At 41.4% G+C, this 22,023-nt stretch overlaps 2 protein-coding genes across 3 annotated transcripts in view; both read left to right on the forward strand.

Moving 5' to 3' along the window:
* LOC310951706 (forkhead box protein J3-like) overlaps positions 1-8,245 on the forward strand; it is a 61,785-nt gene extending 53,540 nt beyond the window's left edge. Inside the window, exons 10-13 of the mRNA XM_083920078.1 lie at positions 925-1,026; positions 4,114-4,386; positions 5,158-5,259; positions 6,429-8,245. Coding sequence (XP_083776204.1) covers positions 925-1,026; positions 4,114-4,386; positions 5,158-5,259; positions 6,429-6,550 — 599 coding nt within the window. The 3' untranslated portion in view covers positions 6,551-8,245. The remainder of the gene's footprint in view (positions 1-924; positions 1,027-4,113; positions 4,387-5,157; positions 5,260-6,428) is intronic.
* A 1,783-nt stretch (positions 8,246-10,028) lies between these two features.
* Positions 10,029-21,670, forward strand: pdpn (podoplanin; the record flags this gene model as incomplete). Of its 2 annotated transcripts, XM_083920082.1 has the most annotated exons (4): positions 10,034-10,490; positions 17,515-17,907; positions 18,237-18,345; positions 20,093-21,670. In XM_083920082.1, the coding sequence occupies exons 1-4, from the start codon at positions 10,427-10,429 to the stop codon at positions 20,097-20,099; spliced, it is 573 nt and encodes a 190-aa protein (XP_083776208.1). In that variant the 5' UTR covers positions 10,034-10,426. The 2 variants fall into 2 exon arrangements, with proteins under 2 accessions (XP_083776209.1, XP_083776208.1); XM_083920083.1 differs by lacking the exon at positions 20,093-21,670 and having other exon boundaries at positions 10,029-10,490; positions 18,237-18,349.
* Positions 21,671-22,023: the final 353 nt, after the last annotated feature.

Raw genomic sequence — 22,023 nt, forward strand, 5'->3', positions numbered from 1 at the left:
CTGACTCTCAAAGACACATTGACATAAATACAATTCACCTAATACATCCGGAATAGGCCTGTCTCTGCACAGACTCATTGCATTTATATTATAGTCTTTCCTCTGTAGAGTCCCAGAGCATTGGATATCCAAAGCTTCACCAAGGCTTTTCCTGCTCATATTCCCAGCCTTTTTATTTTCATTTTTTCACTTTGTGTATTTGCAACACAGCTCTCAGGCCAAAAAAAGGACTCTCCAGACATTATTTATCTAGGTTAGTATTCCCCTCAACCAAGCAGAGGATGAATGGAAGTAATACCTCTGTCTTTGATCCGCGGCCTCAGAATGTATTGTTGTTTAGTTTGTGGCGGTGAAAAGCATCTTCCTTTTTTTTTCTTCGAAAAAGCAGATCTTTGGCTGTATTTTTAATATGTGAAGTTACACCACCTGGTGGTTGACTGTAGAACTTTACTGAGACAAATGTCCTGCTTTAATCTGGATCTTTCCACCTGTTCCCTTGACACAGTCACACAGATCATCAACCTGTAATTCTAGTGTTTATTTTAGTGTCAAAACAATTAGTTAATAGAAAAAATCATCGACAACTGTGATAACTAATTGATCATTTCATTAATTTATCAAGAAACCTGACAAATTATATTCCCATTTTCAGTTTCCCAAATGCGTTTGCTTTTCTCTGAATTATATAATTGTCAATTGAATATCTTTGAGTTAAGACAAAACAAACAATTTGATCACTTCATTGTCTGGATATCACAATTTTGGGAAAGTGTGATATCCACAGGTTTCAAACGATAGATCCAAAAAAAATCTAGAGCATCATTATAATAATAGTACTGATAATTATTAGTTTCAGCCTTAATTGTTTTTTTTTTATCTGGCCATTTGAAAATCATTTTTAAATGTACATGTGCTCTCTCGCAGGCATGTCATCAGATTGGTATCCCAATCTGGACTGGCTGAAGGAGAGCTGCCGCATTGCTACCAGTTACAACTGGGCTGACGTTGATCTCTCCCCATTTCAAGGTAACACACATACTGTACACACACACACACACACACACACACACACACACACACACACACACACACCACTAAGAGTCGTGATGCCATCTGTGTGAACAGCATCTGAAATGAGCATTGATAAAGCTGTCTGCTGCTGCCTGTTTCGACACAGTAAGAATTGATGAAATGCTCATTATACTGATCAGTTGCTTTGATTAAACCATTATTATTCCTCTCTGCGCTTTCATATACACTCGCCCTTGAGGCACAATATTATAACATCCAGTGTCGTAATAGTACTGGCCTAATAAAAGTCATTATCCTGCATCTGAGAGGTTGCCCTCGCTGTTTCTCTCTCTCACACACTGTCTCCCTCCCTTCCAATTGTACGATGTGAATAATCCAATTAGTCCCCGGCTCAGTAACAGCCTCTTATCACGGTCAGTGCACAAAGACGGCAACATCCACACACGATGGATGACGACGGCTGGTCTTCTAACACACAGGCCCCGCTGGCTCTCTCCCTTTCTCCTCCTGCAGCGCTTGACCTCCGTCACACCGTAATAATGCCATCCTCCACCGTTTCTGTCTCACCTCCTTGGAGCAGGGACAGAGCCTTTCGTCTCCAAACTCGAGCCGTGTGAACTTGATCTCAGAAAATATCAGACGGCTGGCTGTGAATATAAGCTTAGACGCTTCTTTGTTCAAAGAAAAGGAGACGTTATACAGTAGGTTCAGGGTCTCGTTCTAAATTGGAGAATGTGAGCAAGCATGTTGTCAGGAGAGTGATGGTCTGTAGCTTGCAATTAAGGTAGAACAACAGTGACTGTAAATTTACAGTGGGGTTTTATATCGGATGTGATTTGACAATGTTATATGGTTCATACAATTTATTTAGCAGTTGTTGGATGTTGATTACATGGGATTTTCTGAGTTTGATATGAAGTTTTTCTCTAAGGTGCTTGAGTTATTGCATCATAAAGGAAATGTAACTGCCAATGCAAGATATGATTCAAGATTGAACTTCATGCATCAGTGTGAATTTTATTTTCTACTCACAACTTGATCAGGTTAGCCTTGTTCACACTCACAGAACATAGTTAAGTAAAAATCATTTAGTAACAAACCAAATATGTCATGTGGAGCAAATGTTGCACAAGACATCTTTAATTTAAGACTTTGTTTAAACATGCAACCGTAGAAACTGGCATCTGGAAAATTACATTACTGTAATGTTTCACATTTAATGAGTGTGATGCAGGGGCGCACTGGCAACCAAAATCAGCCCGGGAATTCGCTCTCAAGACGCCACAATTTGACACAATTTCACGCCAAATTCAAGCGTTCAACCTTGACACATGTTTGTCAATCACTGAATCATAAATTTAAAAAAATCTATTAATTTATATTGTCTGTTAGGGCAACATGTAAAACTTTGAAACTAATTTTCTAAGGTTCTCCTCCTTAAGTCTGTGTGTACCGAAAGCAGAGTTCTCGACCAAAGCTGATTCAGAAGTCTGACAAAGATCTAATCGGAGTCATTATACATAAGTTTCATACGAAAGGCGCTTCTGCAAGCAAAGATAAGGGACCCTTGCCCAGGCTTATCCACTTCTCCTGATGTCAATGACAGTTTGGTGGAAACGTACAGGACAACTCTTATCACTACAGCTTGTGAAGCATGCAGACTTGCAACAGCAATAAAACAAACTCAAAATCTCAAATAAGACAATTTCCTCCACATCTCCGACACACCTTGACAAGTGTGTGTCATAACAGCAGGTTTATACAATCTCAGCATTAATAGGAAACGTTCAGTGTTCATTGTAAACATCGAACACATCAAAAATGGATATTTTACTGATTTTAAAGCAGCTTTGTGTCATGGCAGTGTGTGCAGATGAACGGTGCCTGGCTTCCCTCTGTGGCCGCAGCGCACAGAGCTCTGCCATGACACAAAGCTGCTTTAAAACTAGGAAAGTATCACCTTGAGATAGGACTGTTAATAGGCAAAATGTGGAATTTCTCTCAAACTCAAAAGTCGCCGGAACAATTTTTTCCTTTAGTTCCCATCCCCCCACTGCCTTGTTCTTTTTTTTTTTTTTTTTCAATTGATAACTTACAAATCCAAGTCCAATCAACACGTACAGATTAACACAATGAATGACTGTAAGTTTAACTTTTGAAAACATGCACAGTTGAGTTAAGAATCCAAAACTTGTCAAAGCTATTTGAGTTAAAGAGGAGAAGTAAGTGGACATGACTAAAGGGGGCAGTAATGTTTTACAGAGTATGTGCAGGACACTATTCACACAAAGCACTTTGCCAGTGTCCTCATCATCACCTGCAGGCTGCTTAAAGTACCAGTATCTTAGCACACTTAGCACCAGCCAGCAAAGCCTTTTCTTCTTTTTTTCCATCCGTCCATTTTTTCAGTAACATGCTATACTTTTAAGGAGTGCTAGATACTTTCAGTTGCTGTTGTTATGGCAACTGCTACCTGCTTTCAAAGATTGCACTAGCTGTGTCACTGCAGCTAAGGTGCCCTATTGAATATCTGTATATAGGCTATAAAATGCCTGTGTTGGGGAAACAGAAAAGATATTAGGCTCATTTTCAGGTTCATAATTGTATTTTGGGTTTCTACTAGAACATGTTTACATGCTTTAATGTTCAAAAACACATTGTTTTTCTTATACTGTCTGTCTAATATACCTGTATTCACCCTAGGTCTGAAACACTCGTTGTCGCACCTTTATCTTTAAGCCCCCCTCCCAAAAAAGCTCAGTCTGCCCTGATTGGTCAGCATGTCCTGGTCTGCACTCATTTATTGCAGCCGGGGAATGACTGTAAAGACACTGTATCAGCCCTTTCTACCTATACTGTATTTAGTATTGTTGTGACATCACAATTGTACAGAAGTCCTGACGGCTCGTTTGAAGGCAAAGTTTCTTAATAGTTTCTGTGGATTGAGAGTTATGATACTTTTACAGTATTTATATAGCACCTCAACCTGCTTTATAATTAAAAAAAAAGAGGACATTTAAGGTGAAAATTACATATGTGGAACATTCTAGTCCATCTTTGCCTCTTTTGCCTGTCTGCCAGGTCTGAAGGAGAGCATGCGGCAGGCTGAGCTCAATAACTGGTCGCTGGATGCCGCCCAGATGGCTGACCTGTGTTCCTCCATTAACCAGTTCTTCACGGCCACGGGGGTCATCCCCCCACAGGGCTCCACCCACCCACAACCTCAGGTCCAACACCCGACGCCATCAGGAGCACCGCAGCACCCGGCTCAGCCACACGGAGCGATGCACCCAAAGGCCAGCCAGCACAATCAGCATGGGCAACACAACCAACATAACCAACACATCAGCACAGGTCCGTATGCAGAGCAGGGTTTTCCACATATTTCACTGCAAGGTACAGTAAAAGATACAAGATTTATTTTTAATAATTTATGCATTTAGTTCCATTGTTACTCCAGCTGTCATATAAATGTAATAGAGTAAAAAAAAAATTGAGTGGAAGAAAAGTAGAACATCTCCTATTTTTTTTTTCTTTTTCAAGAGAAAACAAAATTAAGCAAATAACATGACATGGCATGGACAAATCGCATGAAATAAAAGTTATGAAAAACAAAGACAGTCTAGGATAATTATGGGGATTGAAGACACAACACAAACAATTAAAAGGCAGCAAGGACAACATTAACAGTAAGACAGAAGAGAAAACAAATGATAATAAAAATATAAGTGATTACAAGGTGAACATTCAAATACTTAACTATTATTATAACAGTATTTAGCTATTCAGTCTTGTTCTGCAACTTGCCTGCTGTAACGGGACCTGAACTACAGTCTCTCTCCTCATCGTGCTTTTGTTTGCCCGTTATAGATTTACAAGGGAATTATGGACGTTGTCAGTTTCATGGCAACCGGAGCAAAGATATGAAGACATGGGGATATTTCACCAGTGTGAAATTCAGCATATTCTGTCGGATTTCTCAAGCTTAGCATAATATGGCAGTAGAACTGTGTGCACATACAAGGCTTTTGCAGCCTGTGTTCTGCAAATACACATCGTCGTGTGTGAAATACTGGATACGTATCTGACAGCTAGTCATTAACCCTTTTGTCTTTCCTCCCACAGGAAACATGTACATAGACTCAAGACAGAGCATCTCCTCTCTGATGGGCCCTCCAGGATATCCCCACATGCCTCCCATGAGCAACACGGCTCCCAGCATGACAGGTGACTCCTCCATCGCTCTCTTAACAGGTCAGGAGGAGCAGCAGAGCTTACATGTGTATGCAGGTTTATCTCCAGTCTGAAAGTGTGTGTGTTTGCCAGCAGATGGTATAATATCAGTGTATGATAGTAATAATGCGGTCGTGTTATGATATCACAAAAGTAAAATCATGTCACAGACTCACCTGGAGAATGAACAAAGTAACAGGGTACAATTCAAGATTTAGTATTGCCCTTCCATGAAGCTGAGGGACTCACAAGATATAGATATGATGCTACAGAGGCTGAGACAGAGTAGAGTGAACTTTATTGTCCCGAGGGGAAATTTGTGTTGGGCACAGTCTGTTGCTTCACATAAAAATTATGATAAAAACAACAGGACAACATCTTAAAACGTATGACACATTGGATGACGACATGTTAGCTTAAAAAAAAGAAAGTATTACAATTAAAAGGCAAACATTTCTAAAGTTAATTGTGTATTTATTACACTACATCACACACATTTTGTCATATAGTTGAATCACCATCTTTCTGACAGTCTAAACATGACTTTCCTGAAATTCAAATAGATGTATTGGATTGGATTGGATTTTATGACAAGATGTTCTTGCTATTTTGAGTACCCTCGATATGTATTTTGAAAGTTTAATTACAACAGTGTGTTTTTAAAATCACTAAGATGCTATGCTGAATTACATGTGGCACCACAAAAAATTTGCCAGGCCGTCGGGAATTTAAGGTGTGGTTAACTGTGTGATGCTGTTACCAGGACTTGATTGGTTTTGGACTTTTACAATTTTTCTCCACTAACTGCTGATGCCCGTGACGTGATCAATTTTCTATTTAAAACCTCTGTTTCCTATTCTTCATCCGACTCACAAATACATAATACGGATACATGAACACAGAAGTAGCATTTAAATGTCATTGTGTGTGTGCGACAGTATCTTTTAGTCGTAATAGTCTCGTAAAAAAAAGTAAGTAAAAGGGAGATTTCCATGTCTTTATGTTATGAAGCAAGTCGAGTTGCTATATAAATACCCCGAAAGTACCAATATTCAGAGAAGCCAGTATTCAGAAACTTTGCGTTTAAAAAGGCTGTCAGGACCTGCGTACTGCTGTGAAAATGAACATGAACTTTAATGCTTCTGCTTTCCTTCCATGTTCAGGCCATCTCAGCCAGCTGAGCCAGCAGCAGCAACACAGGCTGCCTCTGGGACACTTCCAGGTGAGACGCATGCTCGCTGCAGATGACATCCAGGACGACTTTGACTGGGACTCGATCGTCTAAACTGAGCCGTTGGTGGAACAAAGGGATAGAGACAGAGACTGGAGATGAGAGAGAGACATGTGACGACAGGTGAGGTATGGTACTGGCCGACCTCCTTTCACCTGTGTGTAAAAAAGGAAGACAATCCAACAGAAAACAAACGGAAAGAGTTTGCAGGCCTTTTTTTCCCCCACTATACAAATGGATTTTGAGTCTAAAGACAATCATTTAAAAAAAAAAAAAAAAGACACTTGCACAGGATTTGGACCAAGCCCAAATGTAAACACACATGGTCCTTCGCAAAATGACATCTGAAGCTCTCTGAATTGTCTCATGTTGTGTCTCCCCAGTGCCAAGAGGGTTACAACTTGCCAAATTGTTGTCAAATTTCCTGTGAATTGTTTTCTTTAATCTTTTGTGTTTCTTGGTACACCTTGTATCTCATGTCTTCAAAGTTTCAGCGCCAAACTCCCTGCAGAAAATCATCTTTCACACACATTCAACAAACCTCTTCACCCTCGTAACATGTCTTTGTTCACTCTAATGCTGGGCATCTGTGTGGCTTTGACTCTTTACAACTAAAGTTAGAAGGAGGATTTATGAAGAGGAAAGTAATGATGATGTACCTGTTTAACTTGATTCAGCGGTGGTTGAGTGAAGCACCACCTGCTGTTTAAAACAGACACCATTGTAGCTTCCTTTGTCTAGAGACGTTCTATGCACCACAATCTGTTCTTTCTTTATCTTTCACATTGGACGCCAATTTGTAAACTTTTTTGTCATCATTTTTAGCGTGTTTGGAACAGTCCATGGTGCCATGTTCTCAGGGTGTTATATTCATATACCATGTCAGACCAACATAAAGCCATATACATCTCTGTATGTGAGGTTACTGCGTGTTGTTGGGGTTCACTTCCTGTCGGCGATCAGCGAGCCTCATGACGGTTATAAGGTTTAAAATCTTCATTTGTCAGCTTATAAGCTAACTGATACTGTGGAATAAGCTTTTCAGTAGCTCAAACAACATACACTAATTCAAATTAAAATGAGACGCTGGCTAGACTTGGACTTTTGTCATCGATAATACATAGTTTTCTGAGGTATTATTTTCAGTTTCAGTTTTTCAAGGTTTTATTATTTTTGGGAAAGTGCATATCAATTACGAGCAGGAAAGAGAAGGTGTCAAGATGCCTCATTGAGGAGACGGCGGGCAGTTTTTGCACAACACCAAACTTGATAGTGTCTAGTGAATGAGAGAATTAAAAGAAAACCGTGAACATTTTATTCTTTGTTTCAAAAGACATTTTAAAAAAAATAGATCAGCAAAGAAGTAAAAACTAAACAAAAGTTTCAAATGCTCAGCTTTTCTAACTGTGATGTTTAATTTTGTCTGTGTGTAGAAGTGTGTATAGTCCTCTTTGATTTCCTTTAGCATACAGCTAAAAAAAAAAAGCATAAGAAACAAGGCATTTGTTTGTATTAAGTGGGTACAAAGTGAAATATGGGACCTTAAAGTGCTCTTTTGTTTGGGAGATCTCAGTGATTGTTCGAATGGTCTAAACAAGGTCTCATTGTAAAAAAAAAAAAAAAAAGAAAAAAAAATAGAAAATTACTCTTTATTATTGCCATTAAATGCTGTATTACAGTGACCAGCATATATATCTTGTATGTTTGTGTGTTGTTATCCATGTAAATAACAGTATGTTACTCCTATGTTTGCCCTTGAAAAACACAGCGTGAAAAGAGAAAGCAGCAAATGGAGAGAAAGTATTTTGTTATTTGTCTTTCAGGAGACACAGTATGTACATATCTTCAGTATATTGTAAATAACTGATGAAAAAAAATTGGCATTGGCGTTTTGTGTGTTATAAATAATCTGTGTATGGCAGTTCAACAGTTAAAATCTGTTTCAGTGTTTATTAAAATGTCATTGACCATTTTTACTGCGCTAACCTTACATCTGCTGTCGTTATTTCATCAGCTGTCGGCATGTTTGAATTAACAGTCTTACAAAAAACTTTAAAGGTCCCATATTGTAAAAAGTGAGAATTTAATGTCTCTTTTATTTTAAAGCAGGTCAAGGTGCTATATAAATACCGTGAAAGGATCAAAATCCACAGAGAAATGCCAGTATTGCCTGTATTAACAAACTGCCTTAGGGTGGTCGTGGGCCCCTAGGCTACTGTTTGTTTGGGCCCCCCACATTATTAATCACACTTTATCAGAACAGAAGAAGTGTCTGCAAACTTGAAAAACCTGTCAATTTTTTTAGTAGATCTTAGTTCCGCTCTTCTTTCAGTCATGTTTTTCTTTTCGGTGCTCCACTTTCACATTTCCTTTCAGACATTTTGCCACTGTAAGTGTAGTAACAGGGTGGCATGGTAGAATGGTGGTGTCGCCTCACAGCATGAAGTTTCCTGGTTCGAATCCCGGCTGGGCCCTTCTGTGTGGAGTTTGCATGTTCTCCCTGTGTCTGTGTCGGTTTTCCAAAGACCCAAAATACAAGTATAAACCTGAAAAGGGGCATAATATGGGACCTTTAAATGATGCTGGACTAGTTTCTGCTAATACACTTTACTGTGTAAAAATTAATATCTTATTTTTCAGGTAAAACAGATCTAAAAAGAGGCTTTGACTATTTAGTCATTGAGGTAACTTTTTCATCCTTGGCTGTGTTCTGCTTTGTCCCTTGTAGTTTGTTGTCCAACAGGTGTCAGCCTAGTGCCAAGCAACAGTTTGTTTGCCCTCCATCTGCATGTAAACTCAGCAGACCACCCATGCTTGTGTAAAAGTCACACAATGTTCTAACTGTATTTACGGCTCCTTTTCACTGGGAAAACCTGTTTAAAATGCAGCTACTGTCTGTCAGCAACTGATGTTCGCTGCCACTTATCTTTGTGAGAACACAATTGATGATTTTAAAAGATCGATACTGATGCATTACGGATGCTTCTTTCATTCACTGTTTGCTTTTAGAAACTGTTAAAGATTCTGATAGGTACCATTTAGTGAAGCTTTGTTCTGTTGCAGACACTTTCTTGGCTCTTAACTCTGTGATTAAGGATTATTTGAGACCGCTCAAAGCTCTGTTTACATCTTGCTCCATTCATTCAGAAAGCACTTAAAAACCCTGTTGCTTTAGCTTTCTAACTGTGTAAGCTAGCCCGTTCTAGTTTAAAGTGTCTGTCTTGTCTTGATAAATAAGTCCACGGTCTATTTATTGGTATTTCCAAGTGTGTGTTTGCGTTTGTGAGTCTGTGTGCTGCTGATATTGCAGGGTTTGCAAACAGAAGGGCTGGTTGTGCACTAAGAGGAGAGTGCGTCCTACGTGGGGCTGGACCACGAGGGCTGAAACCACCTTACTGCCCCAATCTGGACTCCTTCCTCCCAACCCAACCTGCCCCTTGCTCCTCTACCCGCCCAGCACCCCTCCTCCACTCTCAGACACTCACACACACTCTCTTTTCTCTCTCCTGCTGTGTGCCAGTCTCTCTCTCTCTCTCTCTTTTTCTCTCTCTCTCTCTCTCTCTCTCTCTTTCTCTCCCTCTCTCTCTCCCTCCACTTCCTCAGTGGCCACAGCTCCTCTCTTTGCTCTTGTCCTCTTTACATCCTTCCACCATTCTCTTTCTTCCTCCAGCTGTGAGAGCAACCCGGCTCTTCTCATCTGTCTTCACCTCTGCAAGTTAAACGGATCTCAAGCTTCTACTTTTCCCATACTTCCCCCTGAAGACTTTATTTTCATTCTTGACCTTTTTTTTTTGTGGGTCCTCCGGAGAGGCTGGTTGGTGTGTGCCTGGCGTGTGTGCATCAGCGTGTGCAAGAGCTTTGGTGTCGCGCTCTTTCCCCCCTGAGGGAGTCCCTAAACGTTGTGACTGGAGGAGAAAAGTTTTCACCAAGATGAATGTTCAGCTGCTGCTCCTGTTGGCTCTGGTTGGCCCTTTCTGTGCCTTCACGCATGCAAGTAAGTAAACCTCTCTGCTTTTAGCACACTGTGTCCCCTCGCTACCTCTGCCTCCATGTGCCCACCACACACCACTCTTTGTCTGTTTTAATCCCTGTTGATTGAACAATAGCACCCTGGATGTCGGTTTCAGAATATAAAATAAGCTGAATTTTAATTTGTGTATACATTAACTGAGTTCTCATAGACACATGATTTTAACGACTTTTAATATTCTTCATGTTTTTCACAGTTAAATCATCACTGAAAACTGTTTCCAACAACTGCCGGCTGTACAGTAGTTTGGCTCGAATGTTCCACCTAGCCGGGTCACCCCTATGGTTGAGAATGTTTATTTAACAAAGGGGAAAACTGAAATGGATAGTCTGTATTGATTTTAACATTCAAACTCCCTCTCTCTATTTTCCTTTTTTTCAAATTTTCACACAAAGTTTGCGGAAGCAAAAAAGGGAAATATGATGTAATAGTGGGAGCTTTGCTGCCTCGTGTCTGTAAATTCTTGGCACTGGCAGGAGAAAGGAATATCCTTTGGAAAGGCTCCCAAAACAGTGCTCATACACAGCGGAGGGATGGGGGCTGTAAACTGTAACACACACCATACACATGTATCTGAAAGCTTATCCACCATCTCCTCACTTCTCTCATTTCTCTGTCGCTGCAACTACTTTTGTCCTTCTCCTCCTGCTAGTCTCCTGCCTGTCTCTCTCCCTGTTTTTAAGTCTTCCTTTCTTTCAGCTTCCTTCCTTAGCCTTGACCAGCAGTCTTTGCCCAGGGGGGAAAGCAGCAGGCACACGGGGGGTGTGGCTCAGGCCTGAGGGAACTGTAGGGCAGGGCAGGGCTGGTTTGCGTGCATGTATTAATAGAGAGAGGCTCTATATTTAAGAGGGTCATATGGATGAGAGAGGAGCAAGAGACGAGAAGAGAGAACACCCGGTATGTGATGAGCTTTAAGAGGCGCCCCACCCTCGTTTGCCCACATGTTGTTAGACCATGCGGCACGCCACCCCTTGGCATTTACCCATCTTTGGTTGGGGTATCAAGCTTTACCACTTAACCCCCCACCCCCAACCCTTTCGCACTTTTCGCCCCGTCTCTTAACAGTCCTTAAACTCTCTGCCCCCTTCCCCTATTCCAGCTTGATGAGTCTGGACCCCAGGGGGAAGGGTTGGTGTAGTCACAGGGGGGAGCAGAGAGGGGCTGGGTCTATTTTTAAACAACAACCTTTACCGGTCGGAGGCGACGTGCCTGCCCCATTTCCATGTAGGTTTACTTTGGGGGGGGGGTCCTTAAACTTCGAGAAAGACTCTTAGCTCAGCCATCCAAGGGGAAAGAAAGAAATATCTCATTCCACATCTATGCTTCACAAATGGGGGCTTTTAACTCCCTTGCGCCTGCTCACTTAACTAGCAAACCCCATGCATCCTGTAAAAACCCTTGCACTGCTGCCCCCCTACCCCCACCCCCTTCGGTCTCCTTCTTAATGAGTTTTGTCTGCCTCTCTGGGCCTATAACATCCCCATCACATCTGGCTGCTGAAGGGAGAGGTCAATGCCCTTTGTCCATGCCCACTTCTAGAAATGACTCAAATGTTGCGCTCATACTCCAAATATGAGACACATGCTGGTAGAAAGCAACCATGAGGAAAGGAGCGCTTCTCACGTAAAATGAGTCTGAGAAGAAAAAACAAGCTCAGTCATACTTCCAAAATTTTCCGCAAGGAGAAAGACACATCTGTTTATGGAAAAGAGTCTGAGGTTGTTTTAGCCAGGACCAAGCCCAAGCTCTGGTGACTCGAGACTGTAGCAGGGCTTCATTGTATGGCACGAAACCTCCCTGTGGAGTGTTTTTTTTTGTGTGTGGCCTCTGTTAGTACTGACACAAATGTCTCATATCTCTAGCACCTATGTGTGCTGCAGGGTGAGACATGGTGCAAGGGAAAGTAAGAAAAAAAAATAGGGCTGCTGACTAAGGAACACTTACACAACTGGGTGGGTGTTTTATGATGTGGGAGTTGGATTTGAAGGTTAGCTAGATTAAAAATACGTTGGGAGACTTGCTTGATTAAATGGTAAGTCTGGGGTGTTTGGTTTTCTTTGAAAGAAACGAAGAGAGCTTTAAGGCTTAGAGCGATGCCACAGCATGATCTGTTTAGTTTGTCATTTCTACAGAGGTTGCATTTAATGTCATCCTGAATCATTACATGTTAGGAATTTAATCAGACCTATTAGGCCTAAGATTAAAGGCCCACTTGACACTTGCTCTGAACCAGTTTCTGCCCCTGGTGATAGAGTACAGATGGGACCTACTGCATGTCTACTATCTAAGTTAGACCAGAAGGGGGAGAAAAAAAAAATCACCTCCTGTCCGAGTGTGGACGCTCATTGTGTTCCATCTGTGATAAGACTGTCTGAGAATATTCCACTCCAGCCTTTCTACTGCTTAAAGTCCCCAGTGTGCAGTGAATGGCACACCCCAAGTATCAGCTGACTCCTTCTGGTTGAGCGGGGGAGGTTACGCTGTGCAGCATCTCGTCAAAGTGCGTTGAGATGGGCAGGGCGCCTATCTCACTCACAGTTCCCTCCTCCAGCGCTGCAAAAACATTCCTGGGCTCCAAAGGTGGACACACTCCCTCACACCATCTGCACGGACCTTCATCCCTCCTACACAGGACTGTGAATTAGTAGCTCTGTCTCGCACACACACACACACACACACACACACACACAGGCACACACATGTACACACATGTGGGAGGCCTCAGTGACACTTGATTGTGATCATGATGGATGGAAGCTGCTACTCCCTCTTTTCCTGTCTCACACTGTATATCGTTGTATCCCTCCCTCACTCTTTCACTCTCTCTTGGGGTTTTATTTATGCCAGGCAGGAGTGAAGCCCCAAATGGGTGCCTCCATCTCTTTCTCACAGCTTTTTGCTGCTCTCTCACTTATAAACTGTTTGTTTTTTTGCCCGTCTGCCTTTTACACCCCACTTCTCTGACCCTCCCTGTGTATCTACATTTGAATTAATTTCTGAAACCTATTTTTTAATACCTGGTGATCACCAGTTGTTTTCCACTTGTGCTTACCTCATCTTAACTTTACATGAGTGAGAAAATGTTTGTAATTTTGTTGAATCAACCCTTTAATGCCCAGTAAGAGTTTGAAGCAGCCATAGGTTCCCATACACACACACACACACACACACACACACACACACACACACACACACACACACACACACACACACACAGCCAGTATAACCTCACTAACACTATCTAACGCTTGTTAACTGGTAGGATGATTTCAGGCTGTTTCCTGCTTCACATGGAAATGGATGCGATGAAAGCAAAGTGTGTGTGGTCAAAATGATGTAATTGTGGGTAAGATGACCTGGGTGCACCACCAAACGTTTGGAATAATAAGGACAACGCCACGGTTACATAAATACATCTCAGTCTAGGACTGAAAGAATAAAAAAGACGCCTTAACTGCTTCCAGTTATTCTGTAGTTTTATTTGCTGAGAATGCATGGGATGCCCATTGAGTTCTGAGGTTTTATTAATGAGTTTACTCACGTATCTAAAGAGATCCTTGACTGGTTGACCCAGACTTAAACCTCCCTGTATTGGTTGAAGTCCTCACCAGCTCCAGGAGTCCCTGTTCTGTATCTGATCCTGTGCTTAGGATTAACAGAGTGGGTCACTTACATACATGCTAACCACCAAGCACAGGCACACATCTTGCTGTGAGCAAAGTCATGTTAACTATGAAATCAAGCAGCAGAAGGGACTTGGGGCATCTCCATCAGAGCTCCCCTTCATCCTTTTTTGCTTTCCCTTCTGCCCACCCTTAATTTCTCTCCAGGGATTCAGCCTTCTCAAAGGTTTCAGCAGCAACAAACCTATTCTAAGGGAGTGGCAGGGTCATGGAGAGGAAAGCGGACTAGAAAAGAGAAAATAAAGAGGAGAGGGGATGTCGACCGCAACAGTCTTACTGTGTTACTCACTAATGCAGCTGTATTAACCGAGGATAGTCTGCAGTGGAGAGGAAATACTACTCAGAGCTAATTGTGGGAACTGTACACATAATGAAACAATTGTTAGAGGGGGTTGGGGGGGGGGGGGGGTGGGGGGGGGGGGGGGGGGGGGGGGGGGGGGGGGTGGGGGGGGGGGGGGCGATAACACATAGCGTACGGCCATACTCACAGACCATTTTATCATCGCTTACAGGCTTTCCAAACAAACAGTCTGAGTCGTCTTTTAACCCCCCCCCCCCCCCCCCCCCCCCCCCCCTTTAGTAGTCTGCCGCAGTGGGAACAAATGTTTTTCAGGCTAGCCAACACAGGACTAGGAATAACTGCAGCGGTTGTTCATTCAGAGTTATTTTTACCCTTGTAAAGTATTCTCTATTATTTCAAGTATTTAGAACAATTGGAGAAAACCGAGACGGAGGGAGCATGAGATCAGATGTTATATTTGGAAGACTTGCATCAACGCTCCACTCCGGTCTCTACAGTAAGAATGTTTTCAGAGAGAAGTAGTTTTAAATGTTTTTTTCTTTTTTTTGTCAAGAGAAGAAGCGATTTCAGGCCAACATCTTTTCAGTGGAAAGTTATTAAGTAATTTTGGTGCCACACTGAAATCCACCTCCTTAATTTTGAAGCAGAGCTGTCCAGGCTTAAGCTTTCAGTTGTGGCTGGGAAGATGCTGAACGTGGGGAGATGGTGAACGTGGTTATTGGAATGAAATGATTAGGTTGAACACCAGGCCATTTTGTAGTTCAGACCTTGATGAAAGACACAAGGTTTAATACAGGTCTTTTAGACGCTGGTAAATACAAAATGGGAGCCTCCATTTTACTGCAAGCACAGAAGTCCTTTTGAGCTCTGACAAAACTTTATTTTACGTATTAATTATTAAACAAATGTCACTAAAGATTGGATTTGAACCGTGATTCCACAATCTTTATTGATAGAGAAAAGAAACAAAAGATGTTTGCAAAATCCACGGCTGACATTTCCTCAAGGTGTTCAGCCCACCAGTTCACCAAACCGCCTGAGTCTTCCTGAAACTGCGAATCACCCAGTGTGTCTCTCGCACGATCAGGCGTTGTCCCTGCAACCGCACCCTTCATGTGTTAATGCTGAGGGTTAACAAGCCTTCCCGCGCTCTCCTCGCAGACTGCTCACTTCACAGGAAATGAGGCAGAGGATGTTGCATGCCAGCAAACACAGAGCCTTAAAGACAGGATGGAGGGGGAGGGGGGGGGGGGGTGGCATTTTATGAAGTCATGGGGTGCGGTGGTCATGCTGTCACGGTTGCCATGTTCCGGTGAAGGGAGAAGGGTTACGAAAGGGTGTGAGAAAGAGGAAAGGTCATGCCATCGCATCATTATGTCAGAGAGGAATCCACAAACATTTATTTGGACCTGTCTGACCTTTTTTTTGTACCCATCCTCACAGAAAGGAGCCCTTTTTTGTCAGTTGCCAGACTGATATATAAATGGCCGTGAGGCACAATAATATAAGCACACTGTCCTGGGTCACTATGACAAAGGGCTTTAGTCTATATGTAAGGGATCATATAGAGCGAGTGGGTTGTCATTGCGAATTACACCACGATAGGGTGATTCAGATCAACACAAACAAAACTTAGGCTATAAATAAAGTGGTTTCAATAACTGCAACACTACCTGAGGAAGTTTTTTTCTACAGGCAGGACTGAAAGACGCCTGAGGGATTGCCTGGCTGAGCACGAATATGTGATCAGAATAAGTTATCACGATAACCTAACATTTTAGTGAATACCGTAATGATTCTTCGTTGACCATGGAGGACACTGAACACATCCTTTGGTCAGAGGTGGAGAAATATTTCAGAAGGTTAACCAAAGGAGACCTTTCCGGATTCATCGACTGGATGCATTAAAGTATCCTGGTCTCAATGAGGATATAGTTTTCACGGTTTTTTTTTTTGGTTTTTTTTAACATTGTTTCGATCCCAGATCCCAAAAACTAAATTTTGGTACCTGTATTCTTTGTATTATGTTCAAAGAAGATATGATGTTTCAAATGTTTTGGCAGTGTAATCTCATTTCATGTTTTTACTTTTTCATTTCATATTTTTATCATTATTTGCAATATGCCATTGCTATTGCTTGGGTCATGTGATTGCCTCCTATTGGCTGCTGTTATTATATAGGTGAGAGACCACACCCTTGTTGTCTTGTTTGTTTGAAACTCTGAGAGAGACCTACAGCAGTCCAAACATGTCTTTTTAAAAAAGTATTTAGCCACTATAATAATGGCTTTTAAATAATTCCCTTCCTCATTTCATTGTCTCTCTATTTATCTGACATTATTCCCCATTTTTAAGAGCACCCAATACTTGTTTGATCTTCGTTTGAGTTTACAGAACAGCAATTTTTCCAAGATAATTCAGGGTCTTCAATCACCCCGAAGAGGTTTAATTTGCAATAGAGACCCACTCGCTCTAAATTATTACACTTATTTCACAGCTTTGAAATCATTTTCTTGATTTCAAAAATGGCCCTCCAAAGTTTATAATCATTAATGGTCTGCTAGTCACGGCTATTGAGAAATCATAGACATCAGAATGCTGTATTTTACCAATCAGGATTAAGTATTCAACAATGGCTTCAATAAATTAATCCATTTACCCTTTATTTAATTGCACTGTTGTAAATATTATCAAGATATAGTAATAAAGAATCACCATCTTCTTGTCCGAATGAACTGTAACAAGACATTTTTTTAATGAATCTGTCAAAGTGTCAAATGTTAAATACATAATGCATTTTTGATATTATTTGTTTTTCTTGGAAAACACTAAAAACAGTTTGACTTAATGGGATAAACATTAATTTGACTTTATTAAAACAGGCTTTTCATTTTTCTAGTATCAAACAATATTCAATATATCAAAAATGATCCACAAAATAGCTCCACAGCAACAGATTGTATTATTACCCGCATATGAACGCATCTGTGACCTCTCTACCCAGGCCCCACAGCGATCCCTACAGAGTTTGATGTTGGGATCACCGGAACTGTAGCAGACATCATCCCTGATGCCACTGAGGCTCCAAAAGAGGACCTTACTGTTATCACTGGTGCTCCTGCAACTGAACCTGCAGCGGCCCCCGAAGAGGTCGCAACAGAAGCATTCACCGAGGCGGCACCTCCTGCCATTACTGTCAATACTGAAACAGCCGTCGTTGTTGAGAGCGAAGCCCCTGCTGTTGCTACTGCAGCGCCAGAACCCCTTGCCACTGACCCTCCTGTACTGGGGACCGAAGCCCCCACTGAGTCAGCAGAGGTCGACGTCCAACCCGAGGCGACAGGAGCCGCCAAGGAAGAGACGGGTGAAGAGGTGGTCGTTGAAGACGGCACAGAGGGTGAGAAATGTGTGGGACAGAGGTTGGGGTAGTGTTAAGGTGCTCAGTTCCAAGTCAGCTGTTATTATTGACTGAAATGATACTACAGACACTATGTGAGACTAATATGGAGGGGAGTGTGTCCGGCGGGGTCATAATGGGTTTAAAAGTCACATAAAGGCCTTAATCTCTTCCAAATTGGACACTCTTCCATCTTTTGCTCATTCTTATTCAGAGGTTATTGATCTTCTCATAGAAAGATGCTATTTGATTCATTTTAAGTCTTCTTCATATCACATGAAAACTAGTACCGTCAAGATCCAACTGAAGTCTGTCTTTCTGTCCCACAGAGGGCCTGAGTTCTGGCCAGGTAGTCGGCATTGTGATTGGCGCTCTGTTGGCAGTGGTCATCCTCATCGCCGTGGTGATCGCTGCAGTGAGGAGGATGGGAAAATACTCGTGAGTACCTCGCCTCTACTGGTGGATACACCCATCCACATACGCAGAACCTGAATCCATGTGAAGGCAGGCAGTTGATATTGATGCTGTGCAGTGAGTCATCACTTTTTTTCCCTCTAAATATGGAGCGAAAGAAACAGAATGAGCTTTTAGTCATCACTGACACATCCCATGATGAAATAACACAGGCAGTGATGTAATGGGTCTTGCAGAGAGAGTTGTTCTGTGTGATAAGATGACCTGGCATGTCCAACACAAACTGCGTAGCATTTCAACTATAATTAGTCTCCGCTGTCAAACATATTCAACTTTCATGAGAGTAATAGAGGTCCCATCCAACTGACAGTGTTCCCACGAACCATACCCTCCCCTCGAAGAATACTGTCATGAGCTGCATGTCTTGCTAATGATGAATGTTTCTTGTGTCACAGGTCTGCCAAGAACAAAAAACCTGCGAAAAAAGACAGTGTTATGGTTTCTGTAAATTTCTCTTTTTGAGTCTTTAAGCTAATCACTTTAACACGTTCAAACCCATAACTATTCACTAATTCACTGATGTGTAACAGATGTATTTTCCTCAAAATCCACCGACAAAGTTTGATGCTTGTTGCTGCTTTTGCTGACACACAGGCCCACGGGTTTAGGAGGAAAATTCACGTTGGCTCTTTTTGGACTTAAAATTAAGTGGCTGTGGCTGTAGCGGTCATCAAGCAGGCTGGTTTTCTATCAACAGCCTAATTTGATCCGTAGAAAAAGAGGGCTTGTGTTTGTCAGATGTAGGGCAGCAACACAAAGTTGTCAACTGTAGTTTGGTTTTCTTCTCAGGAACTAATTATTAGTCTTTCTGTAATGGTCGGTCTATTTTAAAATGATTATTCCACTATATCATCCTCAGATATTTGCTGACTTACGCTACATGTAGACCGAAGACTAATCTTGTCAACTCCCAAACAACCTCGCTTTAAAACAAAATGTCTCCCTTTTTAACGACTTGATAAGCACTCCTTTTATGTAAATCTTATATTGTTTCTTTTTTATATAATGACCTAAGTCTTTTAATCCTTTATTTACAAATCAGTTGTTTTCACAACCCATGTTGTTCTCAATGTCAGATTAATTGTTGACCATGAAATAACACTAAATGAAACAAGTGTACAGATGAATAAACTTTAAAGGTCCCATGTTGTAAAAAAAATTCGATTTACATGTCTTTTTATTATAAAGCAGGTCGAGGTGCTATATAAATTCTGTTAAAGTATCAAAACACAAAATGCACAGAGAAATGCCCACTGCCTGTATTTAGAAACTTTATATGAGCTGTCAGGACATTGTACGGTTGTGATGTCAGAACTATACTGTATATAGGTAGAGAGTGCTGCTACAGTGCTTCTACAGTCATTTCCCTGGCTGCCATTGCAGATATGGAAGACCCGGAAATGCTGACCAATCAAAGCAGACTGGGCTTTTTTTTGGTAAGGGGTCTTAAAGAGACTAGTGCTAAAATGGAGCGTTTCAGACAGAGAGTGAATATGTATATTCAGAGAGACAATATGATAAAAGTAATGGGTTTTTTGAACATTAAAGCATGTAAACATGTAGTATACAAGTATAAATCTAAAATTGAGCATATGGGACCTTTAAAATAAATTGAACCTTAGATACTCTAACTATGTAGAGACAATAATCCTCCTTTTTTAACCACTGACTGACTGACTTTCTTTCTCTCTTCCTTTCTTTTATCCCACAGCCCTTGAGGAAAAAGTCTGCCAAGCAGCAGGAGCGCCCAAAGTTCTGGAAATTCTGAACTACTGAACTGTGACGTCATTTGCAATCATTAAAACAAGAACCATACCAGAACTAAACTAATCTAACCAGGACTCTGGACTGTTGCCAAAAAAGAGGGGGAGCGAGGATTGTGTGTGTTTATGTATGTACTGTATGTATGTGAGACAAGAGGGGTACATGAGCTAACACCTCACCTCCGCCCCACTACCTCCCTGACCCCCCCGGGAGCCGCTGATATAAAAGGCTCTGTCCTTCTCTACTCCCTCAGAAAGAGAACAAAACAAGGTTTTGGCAGGATGTCACAAAGAATTTCAAGCCTTTTCAAATACATTTTGTTAAAAAAAGAGAAAGAGGGTAGGGGATTATCTGACGTCTAGGGATAAAATCTCTCTCCTTTAAGGAGAGGATGATAAAGATTTGCATGGAAGTTTGAGAGGACATAAAAATACTGACAAAACAAAGGAAATGAAATACACATGGATGGTGGGAGCAGGAGAAAAAGCAGGAGAGACTATTTCAAATTCCACAGGATGTATATACAATGCAAGGGGACTACATAGTATACAGCTAATGACTTTCTCATATGTTGCAGTTGCATAGGCTAGTGTTAGGTATTATGGAATACACAGTACATACAGGCAGCCTTAGGCTATTGTTGTGGCTAACAGATCTTAAAAGCACCCCTGAGCACCAGTTCAAACATTTTCTCATGTAGAATCCCTGATATGTTGGCCAACTGTATGAAGCACCCTGTGCAGAAGTTGTTTTGACATAACTCGCTCATGTGCTCAGAAGGCTAGCATGGGGCTAACAGAAAAGAAAAGGCACCCTCATTTGCAAGAGTAACGTGACATTCTGCCCACTTTTAACACTGACATATAAAAACCTAATACATATCTGTGAAATTTAGCAGAAGGGTTTGTGCCACTGTCTCTGGTATTCTCTTGGTAGTTAGGAGGATTTTAACTTTTGAAGTGCATTATTAATGTGAATTGACTGTACTTTTTAACTGCCACCCATTCCAAAAAACGAACAGTTTCAGTGACTTCTGGCTTGTTCCTTATAAAGGCTCCAGTGGTTATTAGACATAGCGATAGCATTGTATTCATAGTACTTCTGTTAATAGTTAGATTACCAGAACAGCCATCCGGTCTTTAAATTGAGCTAACCCAAGATTGCGTGCACAGGATGACGTTTTATAGTTGCACTTAGTTTTAGTGCACAGTGTTAGGCTGTAATGCCCTATTTTGTTATTTTTGCAATTGTAAGTGTGCTAAATGGGTGTACAAATATTGAAGTCTCAGCTTAGCTCCGCTTGCTTTACAAACTCGTTTAATATGTGCACTGAATGAGTGATGTATTGTTTAATGAATAGGCTTTAGACACTGCAAATGTTTGCAACGACATGTCTTTGTTTCCTCTCCTCTGCTTTGCCTTATATTATCAGTTCTAGGTCTTTAATTTGTGCGATCTGATGTGTTTGAACCCTTTTATTTAATTGCAGTGTTTTTGTTCATACTGTTTCAATAAAAAACCTGAAAACACTCTGAAAGCTCTCATTTGTTTTTTTGTGTGCATGAAAATGTTTCAAATATCCGTTTATTGTCCAAGCCATTCCCTATCAAGCAGATTACTTAGGTACCGTGGCAATGCCTAACAGTCAACGCATTCTTGCCCAGTCTTGAGTGGGGCCAAAATACTTGTGACGGTTAAAGTCTCATGACACTTATTTTCTGTTTCTTCTGTAAGAAGCTTTCACAGGGGCATCATCCAGCCCACTCTGATTGGTCCGTTCAAGTTCAAATTAAAAAGAAAAAAAAAACCTTTTCCAGCAGGCAGACAAACAGCACCAAATATGGAGGAACATATGGCCCTGGACCGTTGAGTCGGTTG

This window comes from Echiichthys vipera (genome assembly GCF_963691815.1).
Source record: "Echiichthys vipera genome assembly, chromosome: 9".
Lineage (NCBI taxonomy): Eukaryota > Metazoa > Chordata > Actinopteri > Perciformes > Trachinidae > Echiichthys > Echiichthys vipera.